At 36.2% G+C, this 18,926-nt stretch overlaps 3 protein-coding genes across 5 annotated transcripts; 2 read left to right on the top strand and 1 right to left on the bottom strand.

Moving 5' to 3' along the window:
* Positions 1 to 3,035: 3,035 nt before the first annotated feature.
* Positions 3,036 to 8,712, top strand: LOC147541532 (cytochrome P450 734A1-like). 2 transcript variants are annotated; one of them, XM_086632999.1, is made up of 7 exons: positions 3,036 to 3,500; positions 3,631 to 3,830; positions 4,458 to 5,090; positions 6,160 to 6,310; positions 6,952 to 7,125; positions 7,528 to 7,697; positions 8,244 to 8,712. In XM_086632999.1, exons 1-7 carry the CDS (start codon positions 3,212 to 3,214, stop codon positions 8,349 to 8,351), a joined length of 1,725 nt encoding a protein of 574 aa, XP_086489125.1. In that variant the 5' UTR covers positions 3,036 to 3,211; the 3' UTR covers positions 8,352 to 8,712. The 2 variants fall into 2 exon arrangements, with proteins under 2 accessions (XP_086489125.1, XP_086489126.1); XM_086633000.1 differs by having other exon boundaries at positions 3,631 to 3,834; positions 4,462 to 5,090.
* A 1,089-nt stretch (positions 8,713 to 9,801) lies between these two features.
* Positions 9,802 to 11,992, bottom strand: LOC147541531 (small ribosomal subunit protein mL103 (rPPR7)-like). The gene is made up of 2 exons (XM_086633001.1): positions 10,477 to 11,992; positions 9,802 to 10,185 (listed from the first exon to the last, which is right to left on the bottom strand). Exon 1 carries the CDS (start codon positions 11,880 to 11,882, stop codon positions 10,611 to 10,613), a length of 1,272 nt encoding a protein of 423 aa, XP_086489127.1. The 5' UTR covers positions 11,883 to 11,992; the 3' UTR covers positions 9,802 to 10,185; positions 10,477 to 10,610.
* Positions 11,993 to 12,721: 729 nt separating this feature from the next.
* On the top strand, positions 12,722 to 14,659 carry LOC147541530 (uncharacterized). Of its 2 annotated transcripts, none has more exons than XM_086632996.1 (2): positions 12,722 to 12,909; positions 13,176 to 14,659. In XM_086632996.1, exon 2 carries the CDS (start codon positions 13,298 to 13,300, stop codon positions 14,468 to 14,470), a length of 1,173 nt encoding a protein of 390 aa, XP_086489122.1. In that variant the 5' UTR covers positions 12,722 to 12,909; positions 13,176 to 13,297; the 3' UTR covers positions 14,471 to 14,659. The 2 variants fall into 2 exon arrangements, with proteins under 2 accessions (XP_086489122.1, XP_086489124.1); XM_086632998.1 differs by having other exon boundaries at positions 12,722 to 12,917.
* The last annotated feature ends 4,267 nt before the right edge of the window (positions 14,660 to 18,926 follow it).

The raw sequence follows: 18,926 nt of genomic DNA, 5'->3' as shown, positions 1-18,926 counted from the left end.
TTTTATTTCATATGATACTATAATAAAAAAAGAAATACCCACCAATTGTATACCAATATCGACATATACCCAAATGTGCACTGTTGGGGACTGAAATCGATGGTCAATAAGTCAGCGGGACCGTATCGTTGACTGGAAGTCAGACCTTCACTCTTTAATATCTTTATGGGCACCGACGACGTTCTTGGGTTTTAACATGTCTGACAAGAGATGGGGTACACGTGGTCGTAAGATCTATGAGACACCGGGAATCCGGGATGGTGTCGGGCACAGGGACTTCGACAGTGAAGTCAGTAAATTTGTAAAAAAATTGATAAACATGTGAATGATATCCCTAGAATGTTACCGTTGAGAGGTATGGTCGTAGTATGGCGCAACTCGTAGAGCGACAAGAGCACGATCTCTACGAGTTAGATTGACTTGCTTGAAGAGAAAATATGACAACTTACGTGGTATGTCGTTGCGCAAGGTGGCCCTTGTGAGGTATGTCTTGTGGAAGGGGTATGTACTGTAAATAAAGTAGGATGATTGTCTTAATGAGTGGTGGATCATGTATCTATGTAAGAAATCACGTGGGTGAAAGAGTCTGACCTCGTTCTAAACTAAGCATCTATAGAGAGATAAAGTAGACAGCCTCCTTGATAAATAGGCAACCTCATTTGGAAAGATAAAGTAGGCAGCCTCATTTGGAGAGATAAAGTAGGTCGCCTCCTTTGGAGAGCGATGAAGCGGGCATCCTCTTTGGTAAAGTAGTTTTAGGAGAGAAAGTGAATGCTTGCTTCCTCCAAGTGGGTGTTGTATTCTCTGGGAGATTGGATGTATGAGTTTTGAGCTGATTGTCAGGTGTTGTTGTCGATTCTGTGATTTTATAGTGTATTGTGGTCGATTGTCACCAGGAGGCGAGTTGTCGTCTTCAATGCGGTAACGCACGAGGCTGTCACCATAAATACGGATAACGTACCCCCTTCTTAACGGGTATATTCGTGAAGTGCTCGGCCAGTTGTCATCTTAAATGATAATAACGTCTCTTCAACAGATATACGGAGGGAGGTTTGCTTAGGAGGTGATGACCGCCCCATTTATTCAGGGTTGGACTTTCTTTCAAAGTCTTTTGCGCATTTTTCAGTTGCTTCGGGTGCCCGAAGATTAATGGGTCTGCCCATTTGCTATTTAGTTCATGTGTTTGGTCATCTCGTAACCCCATTAATCGTAATTTTTTTGGGGGTTCTTGATAACGAATTTCAACCCATACATCCACGGAAGACAAAAAATATATTTTAGATTATTATATATTTCATATGATAAATAATTAATAATCCTACCATGGATTAAACGATAAAATAATATTATATATTTAATAATAATACTAATAATAAAATGTATGCTACAAATTTTATTTGTGGACTCAATATCCTGAGATATATACAACACATTCTTCTGTTTGAAGCTAACATATAGAATTGTTTCTCACTTATTTTGTTTACGAACTTAGGGGGTGGTAGTGGTAGAAGAATGAAGCTAACATATAGAATTGTTTCTCACTTATTTTGTTTACGAACTTAGGGGGTGGTAGTGGTTCAATACATTGGTGGGTATTTTCATGATTAGCAATTGTCCATCAATGATGGGATAATAATAATAATAATAATAATAATAATAATAATAATAATAATAATAATAATAATATCTACTACACGACAGTCTATGGACTCAATATCTTGAAATGTCCAGTGATATTTTATCCATGGACATTTTGTTTACACGAGCGATGTCTTGAAATGTCTCCATGACATTTTGTCTATAAAGCTCAACGTCTTATTTTCTATAGACTTTTTGTTTCAGGATAAATGTCCTGAAATGTCTTTAAATGCCTTGAAATATGTACGAGCCATTTTATTCATGTATGTCCTTCAAAATTCCTATCCACTACCACTCTTTAACGTCTTAAAATGCATGAAAGACGTTTTATCTATAGACTCAATGTTTGTTTTCTGAAATAACTACAAGACTTTTTACACGTAAACATCTATCAATTCCTCTGCGAGAGCTAATAGGGGACCTCTTGATAAACTCCCTCGTGCACTCCCCCATATAAAATAAGGGGTATTCGTGTCTTATGAGGCATCTAAGCAAGATAGTGTACTAGAGAGTATGCAAGGAATGTTATATAATCGTAGTATAGTTTTCCTTCCTATGCGCCTTCTTAATATTCTACAACAGCTGTCAAATTTCGTATTCTATCAATTTAAGTGGCGAAGACAAGCACTTGTAGCATCACTCGGAGTCGGAGGTAAGGATGTTATTGATTGAAGACAGTTGCGTGATTGTAGAGATTCTCATCACCGAAATTTCACTGGACTAGTCTTCCTTAGTTCCCAATATGTGACCAATTAGCTCTTTTCAACCCTTACATTCGGCCAGCTAGTCCATTTGAACCCTTCTATTTGACTAGCTTCAGATTTAGCTCTGTTTTTAGTGGTTCGGTGAAAATTTAGTTCCAAATCTACCCATTATCCACTTCCTTTCTTCTTCTTTTTTATCGTATTTCTCTCTTTTCATCACCATATTTTTCTTCTTTTTTACATTTAGCTTTATTCATCCTCAAGAAATGAGTGTCGTAGGGGAGGGATTGACCTTTCTAACGCATAGCGATATAAGATACTAAGATACGAGAAATGCAGAGACAAATCCTAATTTTCCTTGATGCAGAATAGGAGAAAGATAGGGTTGGAACATATTTTTCTGGTTGAAGAAGGTTGACAACCTTCTTTCTGTTTATGCCCTTTATGTTCGAAGAGGGTCGGGTATGTCTCCTCTCCCCCCTTTCTTCAGTTTCGTTAAGAAAAATTTAAACATGTAAGGTAAACAATTGAAAGTAAAAAAAAAAAAATTGTAATAGATTAATGGTCTTGCTAATTTGAGGACCAAAATAAAACCTTCTAAATCTAGGCTACCAAAAGGTGATTTGATAACATCTGTGGAGTTAAAAAAGAAATTAACCCAAGTTTCAATAAATAAAAGAAATGCTAGGAAACAACGAAGACTTGTGAACCGCGAGACTGTGAAAGAAGAGATTGCCACTTTACAGGTAAAACTCAAGCTTCTTGTAACTCTTCGATAACGATCTAGGGTTTTCATTTCTGTTTCCACAGAAGAATAGAGAGAGAGAGAGAGAGAGAGAGAGAGAGAGAGAGAGAGAGAGAGAGAGAAAATGGATCCTTGTGAAGCTCCTTACACACTAATAGGAGTTTGGTTACAGAATGATAGATTTGGATCAAAGTCGTGTTCAGTTGTTGAATATTCTCATTTGTTCAAAGATTATGCAATAAGAGAATTCAATGCTTTTTTATGGATTTCACTCATCGTGATTACATTTCTTCTTCTTAAAAAAGTGATGAAATTGGTGGAATTATGGGATAATGGAAGTAAAATCCCTGGTCCACCATGTCCGTCTTCATTATATGGTCACTCTCGTCTCTTCACCAGTGAAAATTTCATCGGTAAGTTCAAATTTGGCAAATATTTAACCACTGATTTCGATTATAAACTACAAATTTTTGTGATTTATGTTTGTAATTGGATTTAATGTTGCTGAAATTAGAACTTTTCATTGTTAATTCGTGATTTCAGAATTTTTGTCAAAGGCGCATGAAGAATATGGATCGATTGTTAGGCTTTGGTTTGGTCCGACTCAGCTTCTGGTGTCTGTTAAAGATCCGTCTGTTATAAAGGAGATGCTCGTCAAGGCTGAGGATAAGTTGCCATCTACAGGAAGGGCATTTCGATTAGCATTCGGTAAATCGAGTTTATTTGCTTCCTCTTTTGAGAAGGTACCTGAATTGTTTTAGTTCATTCTCATTTTCTTTGATCATTCTTTCTTATTGGCGAGGGATTAATTGGTCGCATTTTATTAAAAATCACTGAACTTACTTGATTCCAATTCAATTACTTGTTATAGTATCGCTTTTTCCTCTACTCATTAGAAAAGGAAAAAACTTTTCAGTTTTCTCATTATAGTAAACTAGTACTTTAGAGAGTCCAAAAAGAAAATCAGTAGAAAGTTTAAAAAATAGTTAATGAAAGTATGTGGTGACCGTGATGTCACATCAGCCTCTGAATAACATTGTGAGTTAACATCTAGGGTAAGAAGCATTTTCCTATAGGGATATAAGACAAAGACCTATTAATTGGGTAAACAATACATCTGTACTATGTTAAGACAGTTCCTTAACGTGATGCACTCAACACTTGTTTTTTCATGGCATGAGGGTGTTTTTGTGTAAACAGTATAATTCCATTGTCTATCGTGTTGTTCAGTTTGTAATTTCGTATCCCGAGCAGGACATTTATTTTTATGAACAAATATGAAGAGGCGTATTTTAGCTTTTAGGTGGAACTCTGTCGCCAAAAAACAGACTTTTACTCATCATTTTCATCCTACAAATCAATTGCTACAGGTACAAAAGAGAAGGGAATCCTTGGCAGTGCAGTTGAATAATAAGTTTCTTGAAAGAGCGCATGCAATTCCTTCTAATGTTTTGAGCAATGTAATGGAAAGGATTGCTTCTATTACGGCTAAAAAAGGGGTGGTTGATTGTAGATCAGTGTCCCAACATATGGCCTTCTGCGTTCTTGGATCCACACTTTTTGGAGATGATTTCTTGGCTTGGTCTAATGCTACTGTATACGAGGACTTGCTTAAGAAGATTGCCAAAGAGGCCTCCTTTTGGGCTTCATATAGTATTCCCCCATTTTGGAGAAGAGGATTTTGGAGGTACAAATGTTTGTGCGCAAGGTTAAGATGCTTAACTCGTGAGTTTATTCAACAACGTCGCCAAAACTACAAACTTAGTCAATTCAATCAAAATTCTTCTACTGAAGTTTCTAAAGTAAGAAAGCAAGCTGATTCTGTATTTGCTTCCGGGATCATGGAAGAGGATTTACTCTCGGCAGAGCTTGATGGCCATCTCAATAACAGTGAGCCATGTGGGAACATTATGGGTGTTATGTTTCACGGATGCCTGACAACTGCTGGTTTAATTGGTAGCATTTTGACAAGGCTTGTGATGCACCCAGAAATACAGGATAAGGCATGTTTCTTATATTTTTAAGTTCTCCTTCAAATTTAATTTTGCTATTTCTGTTGCTCAAATCTTGATTTCAACTTCTCGGTTTTCAGAAGAACACTGTTGCTAGATTGAGGTGTCCATTTCTATTCTATTGTACCAGCCTTTTCATCATATCTTTGTCCTTCAGTTTCTAGTAAAATGTTTTGCCAAAGTAGGTTTCATCTTGGACTATGTTATCCCTCTATGGTTGTATCTAGTACAGATTTTTAAGGATAACTGATGCCTTAAATATTATAACAGCATCACACATTAGTTATTAATGCCACGTGGAGATCCTTTTGGAAAAGTGCCAAGTTCACATTAGTTAAAAGCTGGAGCGCTTGCACGTGTTTTTTTAATGATACATTGTTTAGTACCTTTGTCAATGTGATTCCGAAATTCAATTTCTTTTTATCTACATGAAGTTCTGCATAATCTTGTTCTCTGCAATTGCGCCCCTCATGGTAGGGTACTCCTTTAACCTAACCTTCATACGGTGAAAAATCACGAGTGGGAGTATTAATGATACATTGGCTAGAACATGAACATAACAAGTATAAGGCCAGATGATTAGCTAGAGGATATTATATTGGAAAGAAGTCCAAGTGCCAGACAAGAGATATTATCGATTTATCTCTTGATGTAATCCTCGAGTGGGAGTATTTAGGAATTAGGAAAGTTTGAGTTATATATTTAGCGAAGCTGCCATTTTTTTTTTATCATGGGTCTACAGTTATTGGTGTGCCACGAGTATTTGGACGATTGCCACTATATTTACAAATTTGGACTACTGTGTAATGATGACGAATTTATGGAGTCGACGTGACTGAACACTTGTTGACTTTTGAAATCAAAATATCGTTTTGAAAGGCCATATATAGACACCCCACACATACACACACACACACATATATGTATATATGTACTATATATCTTATGTATACAAAATAGACTTACATATTAAGAATGAACATAAAGGTTAATGAGTAGGGGTAATGCTTTCTCTTACATTGGATCAAGCCTTAGTTCCCGCTCCTTTCTTATATTTTAGATATACTCAGAGATTGTTATGGTGGGCAAAAGATCAACCAAATCAGAGGCACAAAATATACATGAGATGAACTTATTGTTGGCAACTGTATATGAATCCGCCCGTCTCCTGCCATCGGGACCTTTGCTTCAAAGATGTTCTCAACAACATGGTATGCAATACTAATGCTTAACATTAAATATCTTCTCTTGTGAAGTTCTTCCTCTTTGTATTTATTTGATACTATGTATAATCTTAAGTATTTATTTGCTTCAAAGATGTTCTCAACAACATGGTATGCAATACTAATGATTAACATTAAACATCTTCTCTTGCGAAGTTATTCCTCTTTGTATTAATTTGATACTCTATAATCTTACTCGAAAAATTAACAACTTTGTCTCGACTTTTATTAATGAAAGTTTCTCATGTGAAATTCTACTCCTGCGAGGAATTTATTGGGTCATGTACCTACTTTGCTATGAGTGTCTAGTTACACGATAGTCTACAGGGCAGCCAAAAAGATCACAATCAAAATAAATTTTTTTTTTGTTGAAAAGGATCACAATCAAAATTTAGGAACCCTCATATGTTTATTGAATTAAATTGCTTTTTTTACGTTATACTGTCTTCATTTATCACCTTTTTCTAATGGTGCTTATCACATCACCAGATAATATCTGTAGCATGTATTTTTGTACTTCGTAAATTTTTCTGATTTTTGTCATTGATAACTTATTATTAGGTTATTGTTACCTCGTTTATTTGTGTTGTATTTATCACGGTTACTGATTCAAGTTTTCCAATATTCAGATGTAAAGCTTAAGGCCGGGACAACAGTACCAGCTGGGACAATTCTGGTTGTCCCAGTACAGTTGGTGCAGATGGATAGGTCTACTTGGGGAAATGATGCTGGTGATTTTAATCCAAACCGTTTCTTGTCCAAAGCTGACGAAGTAGAATACTTGCAACCAATAGCGAAGCCAGGTTTGAACTCTTTTCTCATACTAACCTGTACTACAGGAGAGCCTTAAAACAAGTTCCCATTGCTTCTTTTACAAGTATTTAGCTTCTGATAAGTGAAAGTCATTTTATCTTAAGATACCTACTTCGGTAAAACTTCATCCACATTTTTTGTTCATCTGAAAGTTTAATATACTCATCTATAGAATAGGGGGCTTTTCCTGGGAGCCTCATATGCCTTGTTAGTAACTTAGTATAATTAAATATGCTATTATGAAATAAACGGGTATTTTAATGCTTTTTTTCTAATCCCTTTTTTGCACCTTTAATAGTTGGGCTTGCTCTATAAGAAACAATCCCTGTAAAGTATTTTAGTCTAGTTCCATGACTTGTTTACAATTTGTCGTCTTGCTTTTCATTTTGTAGGGGCTAAGAACGAAGTTACTGATCATGTGGTCAGTCCCTTGGTGTTGGACGATCCAACTATTAACGATTCATTTCTCTCTTTTGGTTCGGGTACAAGGACATGTATTGGACAGAAGTTTGCAGTCCTTGGAATTGCAACCCTATTTGCATCTCTCCTCCAACATTATGAGGTTTGTGTTATTTCCATTTTTTCCTTCATTAGAGAGTTTTTTTTCATGTTCAAAGAGTTGATAATATTTCCTTTGGACAAATTAACTAGAAAGAATGAAATACATGTCAATATCAAGTGACATTTAAAAAGACTTGTTGGACATTAGTCATGGACAGACGTGAAAGTCTAACGAGAAATTCTAGTTATACCAAGACAGTGGGTTAACGTGGGCCATGTTTGCTCGTACTAGATCGGGTTTGGTAGACTTCAGACATGTCAGGATGGGACTGGGTTACAGCCGGGGTGTAGCCTACTCTGTCCTTGCGCCTGTTTGACTAGCTTCGAGAGTATTTAAAAGTAAAACAATAACTCGATGAATTTTACCCCTTTAATGCCCATAAATAATTAGAGTGGAATTTGGTGAAACAAGAAAAAGATCTGATGAAAATAATTGCATAATCTCATCCAGGCAGCTTGTTCAAAGGTCTACTTGGTATTCTATTTTCTCGAAGTAAAAATTTTTAGTGGTCTCATCGATTTTCTTTTTCGGGATTTAACATTGCAGATAAAACTTGAGCCAGGTTACGAAAATGACCCGAAACCAATGATGAACAGTTGTGTCCTCCAACTTCTTCCAAGCCCGAACATCGTATTTGTGAAAAGGAATTGCTGAAAACAGAAAAAGCAACTTAGGTCAGACTTTATCAATTTATAAATGTATCATGTTTTTCTGGTAGAATGCCAGGATTGTTTTTGACAACAGAAGTTGTTGTCATTAGAGGTAAACGATGTAGTTTTTCCTCCATGTTTTTTTACAACTCCAATTGCTGTGTTGTTGTATAACCATGAATTTCATGGCTTTTGAAGCAATTGAGAGTTGTGATCGCAGGGGAGCTGTGTCCGTATCTTTTTTCACCTTCGGTTTTTGTCCTTCTGGGGTCTTGTTGTAATTCTATGTTACTCATCATAGATATATAACAAGAGTTATGTTTTTTTTTTTTTTTGCTTTATTAATAAAAATGTCTTTTGTTTTACTCTTCCTTTTCCCTAATGTGAGTCAGTCGTGTTTACACCTCTGGGTTGAATATAGCATTATTTCCATGTTTCTATGGTCTGATGCTCTCAGAGTCATCTGGCGAGAGATGAATAGTTGAGTTGGAGTAGATTACTAGATTTCAGGACGAATCAAGGGGCAAGTAGTTAAGTTCCAATTTGCGTCCCTATTCTTTGATTTCTTAGAACTGAAGCAGATGAAACAGCAGGAGTGAAAGTCCCTCCAGGAGTTCTGTGCTAAGAACAACAATCCAGCCATCTTAGAAACCCATCTCTAGTACCAGTCAGTACCGTTCATACTTCCACGAGTACTGAAGTCTTGAAGTTCGTAAGTATGACAGTTAGGTCTAGGTTGGTAACAGAAAACACCGTCTTTATATCTTCAATTAGATGACAGTGGGTTAGAAAATCTGGATAGTTTGATTCCTGAAGCGGTGGAAGGACATTTTTCTGTTTGTTCTTCTGCTATTCTGAAAATGGGTGTAACAAGAGTTGTTGGATTTCGTGGCGACCTCATTCTATCCTACTAATCTAAAATTTTGGGATACATTATCTGAACAAAAACAATATGGCACAATATTAGAACAATTAATTAAACAATACTTTTTTAATAGAAAATTAGGTTGAAATCCAAATCTTGTGTGGACGGACCCCTGTTAAAAAAAGGCCTGCAAATATTTTTTAAGCTCGGACATTATGTTCACAGCTCAGCGTTCTTGGGTCCGTCATTCCTGCATTGGTTGAGTGCCTAGTTGGAGAAGGGGCTTTACGCGCATGGTGCAAGCCCATCCTCTTTCTTTAAATCCTAATCAACAGGTAGCCAGTAAGGGGTTCTCTATCAACAGGGCATTTAGTTCCGTCATTACATCGGTTCTAGCAGGAGCTGCCCCTCAACAGGCTATGCTACATATTTCTTTAGGCTCTACCGTTGAACATGTATAATGAAAACTGAACCATCAGCGAAGAAAGGAGCTCAGATGCAACGCAATATAGTAAAGAAACGCAAAGACCTTAATCTAATAGTAGGATCGGTAGCTGGTTCTGATCCAACTGACTCTAAATATCCGATCTTTTTAAGCTACACAACCTCAAATTTGATCATAATAAAAGAGGTCTGGCATACAAGTACACATACAAACAAAATGTTGTAAAGCAATACCACATCAGTACGGAAGTATGGTGCTCGTCTAAGTGATGCGTTGTAAAGGTGCGAGGCCCTGAAATATGATAAAGCTGACGAAATCACTAGTAGCCCAAAAGGCTGCTCCACACAATCCTATAAAACCCTGTAGTCTCTGCTATGATTTGGCCTTACGAGAGCGCGTTATGAAGTACTGCCACGTTGATGGGATTGGGAGACGAAATGTGGTGCCTCTCGTAAGATATTAAGCACCATTTCTCACAGTCGCTTTTAAAGCCATGAGGCCCGAAAGTGCACAAGTACTGTTAGCAACCTAAAAGGTTGTCCACACAATTACACAAAAGATAAGTTTAATGCCTTCGAGCTTACTCCCAAAAACTCAAATTCATTTAAGAAAAAGTAAAAGATAATCTAATTATCATATGAAATGGTCAAAATTTCTCTTCCAAAATGAAGAAAATTGCAAGTTCACCATATTACAAAATGAGCATCCCCAAAAACAATGGAGACTACTATCCAGGAAGAACAAGAGAAATATTTCATATAAGCCAATCAATCCATAAAAGAACGAGATTAAACGAGAAGGGCAAAAGAAGGATGTTACCGTTCTGCTTTCCACCTTGTCTGCTACCAAATCTCATTCCCTTGTTAATCTAGCTCAAATTCGAATAGTTATTCAAGCTAAAGTTGCACATACAATCAAATTCAAATCATTCGATGATAAAAAAAACCCGAGTTCTAAGTAGCAGAAGCAGCTTCTTTTGTAACAGAATCATTCTCTACATTCAATCCGAGCTCTATCTCAAGTTTTTTCCATCCATGCAAGAAATTCGACGGAAACTTATTCCTCACAATCTTAATCAATTCATTAACTTCTGTCAATTTCGATTTCTCTACTAACCCTTTAACCAAATGTTTCATAGTTCCAAAATCAGGAACTTTATCTCTCTTCACACTGTGCTTAAACACTTTGAAACCCATATCGAAATCTTCATTTTTACACAAATAAAACATAAAAGTTCTGAAAGTTGCAGCATTTGGAAGACACCCATTCTTCTTAATATCTTTATAAACTTTCTTAGCTTCATCCATTAAACCATTCTTACAGTAACAAGTTAATAGATAATTATAACTAATTGTATCTGGTTTTAACCCTAATGAAGTCATTTCATCAATCAAACCTAAAATTTCTTCGGGTTTACCTTGTTTACTAGCTTGCATTATTCTAACATTATAAGCAGTTACATCAAGTGAAGAAGAACCCTTTTCTATCATCTCTTTCCAGATTTTATCAGCTTCTTTCATCTTCCCTTTCTTATATAAAGAATCTAATAGAGTTGTATAAGTAATAGTTGTAATCTCTATATCTTTCTCTTTCATTTCTTGTAAAATTGGGAAGACAGATTCAGGAGAATTTGACTCACAAAATGATTTAATCAGAATCCCATATGAGATCTTGTCAGGTGAAAGATTGAATTTTTTTGAGATTTCTGAGAAAAGTTTTGGTACCTGATCAGATTTCTTGGATTGATTACAAGCAAATAAGATAGCGTTGAAGGAGATGAGTGATCTAGGTGTACCAAGTTCTTCCATCTGATTAAATGTACGAAGAGCATGATCAAACATACCAGCACGACCATAAGATCGAATCAATGTGGAAAGGTAGGGTTCTTCAGTAATTTTAGGGCTTTTTTTGTGAGATTCAATGATTTTTTCAATGTCATTGAAACGACGAGATTTTGATAAACGATTGATAGTGAGGTCTTGAGCGTAACGAGAGGATATTGGAGAAGAGTAGTGATCGGAGACGGAGGAGTAGATGGCTAGTGCTTTGTCTGGATCTTGTTCTGATTGGAGTTTTGATTTAGCTACAGATATGGAGATTACAGAGGATGTTGCAGGTGATTTGGCGGGTGTTTTGGTGGTGGTGGTGGTGGCAGCGGTCGCAAGGAGACGAGCATGGCGGATTGAGGAGAAAAAAGGCGAGATTTTTAGGGTTTTCATTTTCATTTTCTGGTAAGGAAGAAGTGTTGCAGATGGGTGTGTGGGCGAGGGGGTTTTGCTAGGGTTTTTACAGAACAAAATGTCTAAGAAAAACGATGCTTCCTTTGAAATTGGATTATTTCGATTTGAGTCCCTTAAATTTATAGAAATTAGGGGCCTATGTAGGAGTAGGGATCGAACCGACAAGTAGTCCACTGTCACTAACTCTTCCGGTCCAGGCAAAATGGATAAATTCTCAATTTGTCCGTTCGGACATCCGAACAAATCAGGGGCACTTGACAAAGTTTGATTGTCCTTTGCCGTCTGAGGGGCGCCTAAATTGCAGACAATTCAGGAATCGGGCCGGTCGGGCTCGGCACAATGTTTGTTTATTTTGCTTGAGTGTCCACAAAAGATACTCATTAAGATTTCACCCAAGCAAAACCCGTAAAACGTAGTCCCGCATTGTAAACTTCTTGAGATGAAAGAGATACAAAAATTTATAAATAAGAAAATAGTTTTTCCATACATATACGCGTAAGTGTGTAGTCTCAATGCTAACAATACTAATTGATTATATCTATATACGATTAAAATGTCTAAGTAAGTCGACAATATTAATCGGTCGGACTCAGGCGGAATGCTGGTTAGATCCTTTTGTCCGTACCCGTCCAACTAAATTTGGCGATCCGGACGGACAGTGTCCATCTCGGACACCAAACTCCTACGTTCCCATTGGATTCGGACGGTTCGTGGGCAGATGGGAACTTCCCGGGCCTTTTTCCCACTCGTAGCCGTAGGCCTATCACCGCCTATGTGACTTATCACTTACCTTAAAAAGAGGAGCATGAGAAGCCCTTCCTTTCGCCCGCGAATTTGGGAAGGAAACCAATTCCTTCTTCCTCATACAAGAGTAAAACCCTAGGATTTTTCTCCATCATTTGTTGCACAAACTTTGGCCGGACTTGAGCAGATCTCTCTCTCTACTAATCGATCCTTCACCATTCAATCTCTCTCCACAAATCCAAACAAACAGATACATTGTCTCTCTACTGTGAGTTAGTATTTTTTTTTTGCCCTAATATCTTACTCTCTAGTTGTTTATCTGATGACTTTAATGAGATGGTTTTGATTTTTGCTGTGATTTGCCTCATTTTCCCTAGATTTTAAGGTCAGATTTTAGGTATGAAACAAAAATTACTTAGGTTTTGCTAATTGGAAGTGTTACCCTGTTTTGGGTATAAAGTTTGATTTTACAAAAACATTTTTCGAATCTTGTTTATGTACTAAGTACCCTCTTTTTGTTGCTTTTGTCATTAGTGGGAAAGGCTGTAGCAAGGTCAATATGAGTGAAGAAGTAACTTAATGGATGGTTCTTTGATTGGAAAACTTACTTTTTGACTTCATCAACAAAGTTTCCTCCAAATGTTAAATTGAAGGAGATGAAATCCAAGGTTAACACTTTTACTAAACTCTGTTCCTCGTATCTGCATTTTCCTCCCCTTTTCACATCGATCTCTCCCCTCCCCAATACCCTCACCTCAAACAACTGTGTCTTCTCATTCTCTACACCCTCTTTTTCAAAATCAGATGAAACCCTAGAGCAAGTAGTTGAAGAAGGTAAACTCTCAGTTGGAGTATTGTTCCGTAGATGTGGTTGTAGTGATGTGGAAATATCAAAAATCTTCTCTCGTAAGCCTTCCTTGGTCAATTCAGACCTTACCATCCTTGAGTCCAAACTTAGCTTACTACGTGGGCTGGGACTTACTGGTTCTGACCTTGCCAAGATCATAATTTCTCGTCCTCGTTTCCTTGCATCTCATATAGTCCGGGGTTTTGATGAGCGTATCGACTTCCTCCAAAACCTTTTCGGTTCCAAGGAGATGCTTTTGAAAGGCGTCGTCCGTAACCCTTCCCTACTCACATATGACCTACATAGCCATTTAAAACCCTGTGTTTCCCTATACGAAGAAATGGGCATTACTAAAGAGGAGTTAGCTCCTATATTTATTAAACGCATAACCCTATTTCCTAAAACCTCACTGGACGAGGATAAGATTGATTACATCCGGAGGACTGGCCTCTCAAAACACTCCAAGATGTACAAATATGTTGTGACCTTCATTGCCATCTCCCGCATTCAGACTATTCGTGAGAAGGTAGCAAATTTAGAGAAATTTGGTTTCTCAGTTGATGAGGTGATGGGTCTCTGTGGGCGATCTCCACTCTTGCTAACTCTCTCTATCGATAAGGTCCAGAGGAACATGACGTTTATCATAGGCACCATGAAGTTTCCCCCGTCTATCATCCTTCAATACCCATTTCTATTATATGCTAACCTTGAGAGTGTTTTCAGACCACGCTTTTTCCTCGCAGAAAAGATTCGAGCAATGGGTTTGGATCCACAGATCAAAGGAGATGCCATGTTGGTAAAGGCATTGAGGATGCCAGAGCCTCGTTTCATCAAGGTTTACATCAAATGTCATACTGAGGATATCCAAAGTGAATTGTTGGAGTACTATTCAAAGGTTAAGGTGATCAAAAGATTGGGAGAGACAGCAAAGCGACCCATGAGTTGTTGGAGTACTATTCATGAAGAAGGATTACATGTTTGATGTTTGCTTTTCGAGCACAATTAAGTAACTTTATTCTTTTACTTGTTCATTTTGCTAATACATATGTATAAATCGACTTTTCGTTGAAATTATCTTTTTTTGCACAGTAACAAGTATTGTATCTACCCAGAACTTACACATTAGCTACCAATATTGGTGTTTATAATGACAAGTCACCTCTTCTAATCAGGAGCAGTCATGATCTTTTGTTTGTTGAGTCAGTTGAATGGGTTTGCTGCAAGTTTGTCTCTAGGAACCCCATTAGGTCAAGTAAATAAACTTGTTTGTTTAACTCTTTTTTTTTTCCAAATTCAGATCTTTGTTGGCGCCAGACTTGATTTGACCTAATGTCCGAAATCAGAATGTTTGTTTTTTGTTTCGTCCCTCTTGCTCCTAACTAACTAATTCTGATTTCAGTTTCAGTTGAGTTAGCCTTATAGTAAGTCCTAGCTATAGCTAACAACCTATTATGGTTATCATGTTCTAACAAAATTCAGATTTTGATAATATAGAATCAGACACTTTAAACTTAGAGGAGTCAGAATGGAGAAGAAAAAAAATCCAAATTCACCGCCATTAAAATGGGACATACCAAATATGTGAGAAACCGAAAATCACCTCCATTAAGATTTTGGAAGGAATGTGACGAAACTAATATACCAAACAGACAGTTCAAAGGAAAATAAAGAGAGGAAGAATTGACATTTTATTAAAGTAATGAAAATGGGACAAGGGACTTCAACCATATAAAAACTACAAATTTTGGGTTTTAAAAGTTCGTACACGGATTAAGATTACAACCCTGTTTTAAACTCGAAAAAAACAATTATATGGTCTTTGCTGCACCAGCTAGCTGTTATTGATTTTGTTTTCTGAAAATGAATTAGTGGGTTGGATTGCAAAGTTGATTATCTTTAGATAATGGTTGAGTGATCAGACTTCATCAGATTGGGAGGTGGTATCTGTTCAAGCTTCTCACCCGCTCTCGGAGTAGAAGGGGGAGTCTGGTTTGTACCGTTCAATTGTTTTGGCGTGGATCTTCCCTTATTCTGGAACCATAAGAAACAATAGTTCTAATTAGCTAGGATTAGCAATAGCTTCTAGAAGCCGCCTCACTGTAACAAACTTCAAATGATTTTGTCGCTTAGGAGAGTAAACCGTTCAAGTTAATGAGAAATCCCCATGTCTAAACGATTAATCTGACTCTGTACGATCCGTGGAGCCTTCCTCCTGCAGAAATGTTTAAGTTGACGAGAATATAAACTACTAATGTTATATGTAAGTGTCAAGTAAAACCAACCTCTTCCTGCTCGTCGTCATCACCACTCTTTATCTGCATACCAATGGCTCTCAATCTGTACCAAGTGTTGAAATATCTTTCTATGTGAAAAGATATCCGATATGATAATATTAGGAAATATCAAATATTAGAAACTAGTAAGATATTAGGAACTAGTAAATATATTAACATAAGACTATTAGAAACTAGTAAGATATTAAGAACTAGCTAGTAAATATATTAACATAAGATTATTTGAAACTAGTAAGATATTAGGAACTAGTAAAATATTGTAACTCTATAAATAGAGTCTTATATTTCTTTTGTAAACCTTCAAGGAATAAAACAAGTTCTTTGATCAATTTCAACTTGGTATCAGAGCCAATGGTCTTAAATTTGTTTTGTGAATTTATATTGATTTAAAGAGAAAGAGCCTTCATCTTCATCTTCATATTATTTTCTCCAATTTAGTTAAAGTGAAGTACTAAACAATTTGATTTAATTTACCTCGATTAAGATATAATCTTTGAAAATTGAATTCACGCATCCTCTAGAGAGCTAGAAGGTAAAGTAAAAAGTGAGAGATTTGAGAAATGAAAGATAAAAGGTAGTTAGGAGTAATCAAAGTTTTGATGTTTATAAATCTTGATGAACTTAATTGACAAATGAGATCAAATTATTGACACTTGAAAGGAAGGAGTAACTTTGTAATGTAAGACATCCAGAACTCGTTCTCTCTTTATCTCCTTTAGATCTTAAACATTCTTCTACTATGGAAAAGTAGGAACAATTCTAGATCAAGAGAGAACTCGTTCTCTCTTTATTTTCCAAATGACCCCCAACTTTGTGACCAGCTTCCTGCCTAGCCCCCTAGATTAGCAAAAATACCCATATGACCCCTTTTTTAAAATTCCGTTATAACACCGTTAACCAGTCAACATTTCTCTCTCCTCCATCTCATAACCTCTTTCTGCCACCTCATCTTATAGCCAACTCATCATCTTCTCTGGCGAGAGTCGTCGGCCGGCGACTTCAAACCTAAAAAAAAATATTTCTCTCTTCCTCTCTCTCTAACAAATTTTTTTTTTCTTCTCTCTCTCTCTAGAACGGTAAAAAAAAAAAATATGCTTGAAAGGAAACACAAATTTAGAAATCAGTAAAAAAAAATTAATAGACAATACTCTGGCGGACGGTAATCATTGATATTGGCTACCGCCGCCGGTTTTGCGGAAGCTCATTAGGATCTAATTCGATACTCGTTGGAGTTTTTAGGCTCTAGATACCAAGATAGAATTAGAGAGAAGAGATAATTCTTATTCAATAACAATTGTTGATTACAACCGAAATATATATAAAGTCTCGGTATCGCTCTATTAGGTAAGAAGACTAATTAAGATACCCTCTCAATATTACAATATATCTTTTATAAATATACTATAAAACAATATATTTGAAAGATATATAAATAATATCATCTTAAGTCTTCATCATCTAACGGTACATGTTGTTGATGTCTTCACGATCCGATGGTAGATATTAGCCTCATTTACAAAATACTTATGATTTGCTTCTACTAATCTCTCTGTCTTGGCCTCTATCTCCTGTTTGATAACCTTTTCATTATTATAATAGAATTTAATCTCCTTTTTTTAAGAAAAAAAGTTAATTACAAAGCTCGAAAATAGTACAATCATAATAGATTTTACGAAGTAATAATATTGAGTTAAAACATACTTACAGCATCAAAGTCCTGTATTTCATTAACATCACAGGTACTCCTACATTCTCCATTGAGATTTCATCCCCTTAGACACGAAAATAAGAACAGACTTCCTGCCAATTATCACACCACCTTCGTCCTCTATCGTCTCTTTCCTTCCACCAAAATCCATCTTTGGTTGTTCGATCAACATTTTTTCCGTTTGGATGTTTTGGGTTTTTTTGTTGTAAGTATATACATTTTTTATTTTCCATCTTGTATAGTATCAAATTCAACAACAGTAGTACATTAATTTTATGTATATATACACATTAATTGATTGTATCCGTCATCTCCTCAATCTAAAGAAGAGAAACAAACCGATGTAAATCACTGATTTGATGATATGAGCAGTAGACAGATCTAATGTTGAATATATATTCAAACCTAATAATGAGAATGATGATTCCACGAAGAATTTCATACAACTATTGTGAAGCATCAAGATTGATGTTCTGATACCATGTCTGAAATAATGATATTTCATTGATATATCAACTATCAAGAGTTGTTTTACAATTGGTACTTATACAAAGAGAGTCAATATACAAGAACATTATAGTAATTGATACTAATTATACTAATTATAAAGATATTATATACTAATTGATATACTAATTGATACTAATTGATTAAAGAGAGTAAACAGTTAGTCATCAAACATTAAACGACGAGACTTTCTCTCTCTAGAAAAGGACAATTACTACTAGATTATGTTTCCCGATTATCCAGCTCCGCGTATTTAGGGCAGGGGAACGTTTTATTTTTGCCCAACTTTTTTCACTAATTTCATTTTGGGAAGTTTTATAAGGCCTCCCCATGAACCATTTTACTTGCTAAATTATCACTGAGGGGAGGCCTTTTAACAAAAATGAGGGGGCCCTATAAAATCTCCCTTTCATTTTTACCTCCCAGTGTTAGTAAATTCAAATTTGGTCCTTCTGGTCAAGAAATTTGGGAAGAAACTAAACTCAGTAATACCTTTTATCACTCTAGCCACGTGTTCCACAATTTTCATTTTCCAATAAAATGAAATTGGGAAAAACCAAAGGGGTTTGACCAATATTAGTGGGCGTTTATGGATGCGAGGATTAAATATGTTTAGTAGATGGAATCAAGCCAGACCGAGAAATGCATCTAGTAATAATTCGGAAGTGAGTCTGATCAACCCTGAAACGAAGAAGTTAAGTTATCGGATCTCATTACCAATTACATGCCATTATGCATATTGAAATGGATCTTAAGTAGTGTGAAATTACAAGTTGGGATTATGAGTCTAATATGATACACAAGTCTGTCTTGGTGTCTTTTTCTTGTTCCTTGGACTTAATTTCACTGTTTTCTTTTAACATTTTTTCACTGGTCTTTGTTAATCGGTTTCTCAGTGTTTTTTCATCGTTTTTCTGTGTGGATTTTTC

The sequence above is a fragment of the Eschscholzia californica genome, unplaced genomic scaffold (genome assembly GCF_041429995.1).
Source record: "Eschscholzia californica isolate CP2 unplaced genomic scaffold, dmEscCali1.0.p SCAF_4, whole genome shotgun sequence".
NCBI classification, from domain to species: Eukaryota; Viridiplantae; Streptophyta; class Magnoliopsida; order Ranunculales; family Papaveraceae; genus Eschscholzia; species Eschscholzia californica.
Note: the sequence above shows the minus strand (reverse complement) of the source record. Positions and strands in the feature narration are given on the sequence as shown.

Excerpts from the sequence above, each read along its gene's own strand:
- LOC147541530 (XM_086632996.1), top strand. The coding sequence starts at position 13,298 with ATGAAATCCAAGGTTAACACTTTTACTAAACTCTGTTCCTCGTATCTG.
- LOC147541531 (XM_086633001.1), bottom strand. The coding sequence starts at position 11,882 with ATGAAAATGAAAACCCTAAAAATCTCGCCTTTTTTCTCCTCAATCCGC.
- LOC147541532 (XM_086632999.1), top strand. The coding sequence starts at position 3,212 with ATGGATCCTTGTGAAGCTCCTTACACACTAATAGGAGTTTGGTTACAG. Across the intron at positions 3,831-4,457 it reads TTGCTTCCTCTTTTGAGAAG|GTACAAAAGAGAAGGGAATC; the intron begins GTACCTGAATTG and ends CAATTGCTACAG. Across the intron at positions 7,698-8,243 it reads CTCTCCTCCAACATTATGAG|ATAAAACTTGAGCCAGGTTA; the intron begins GTTTGTGTTATT and ends TTAACATTGCAG.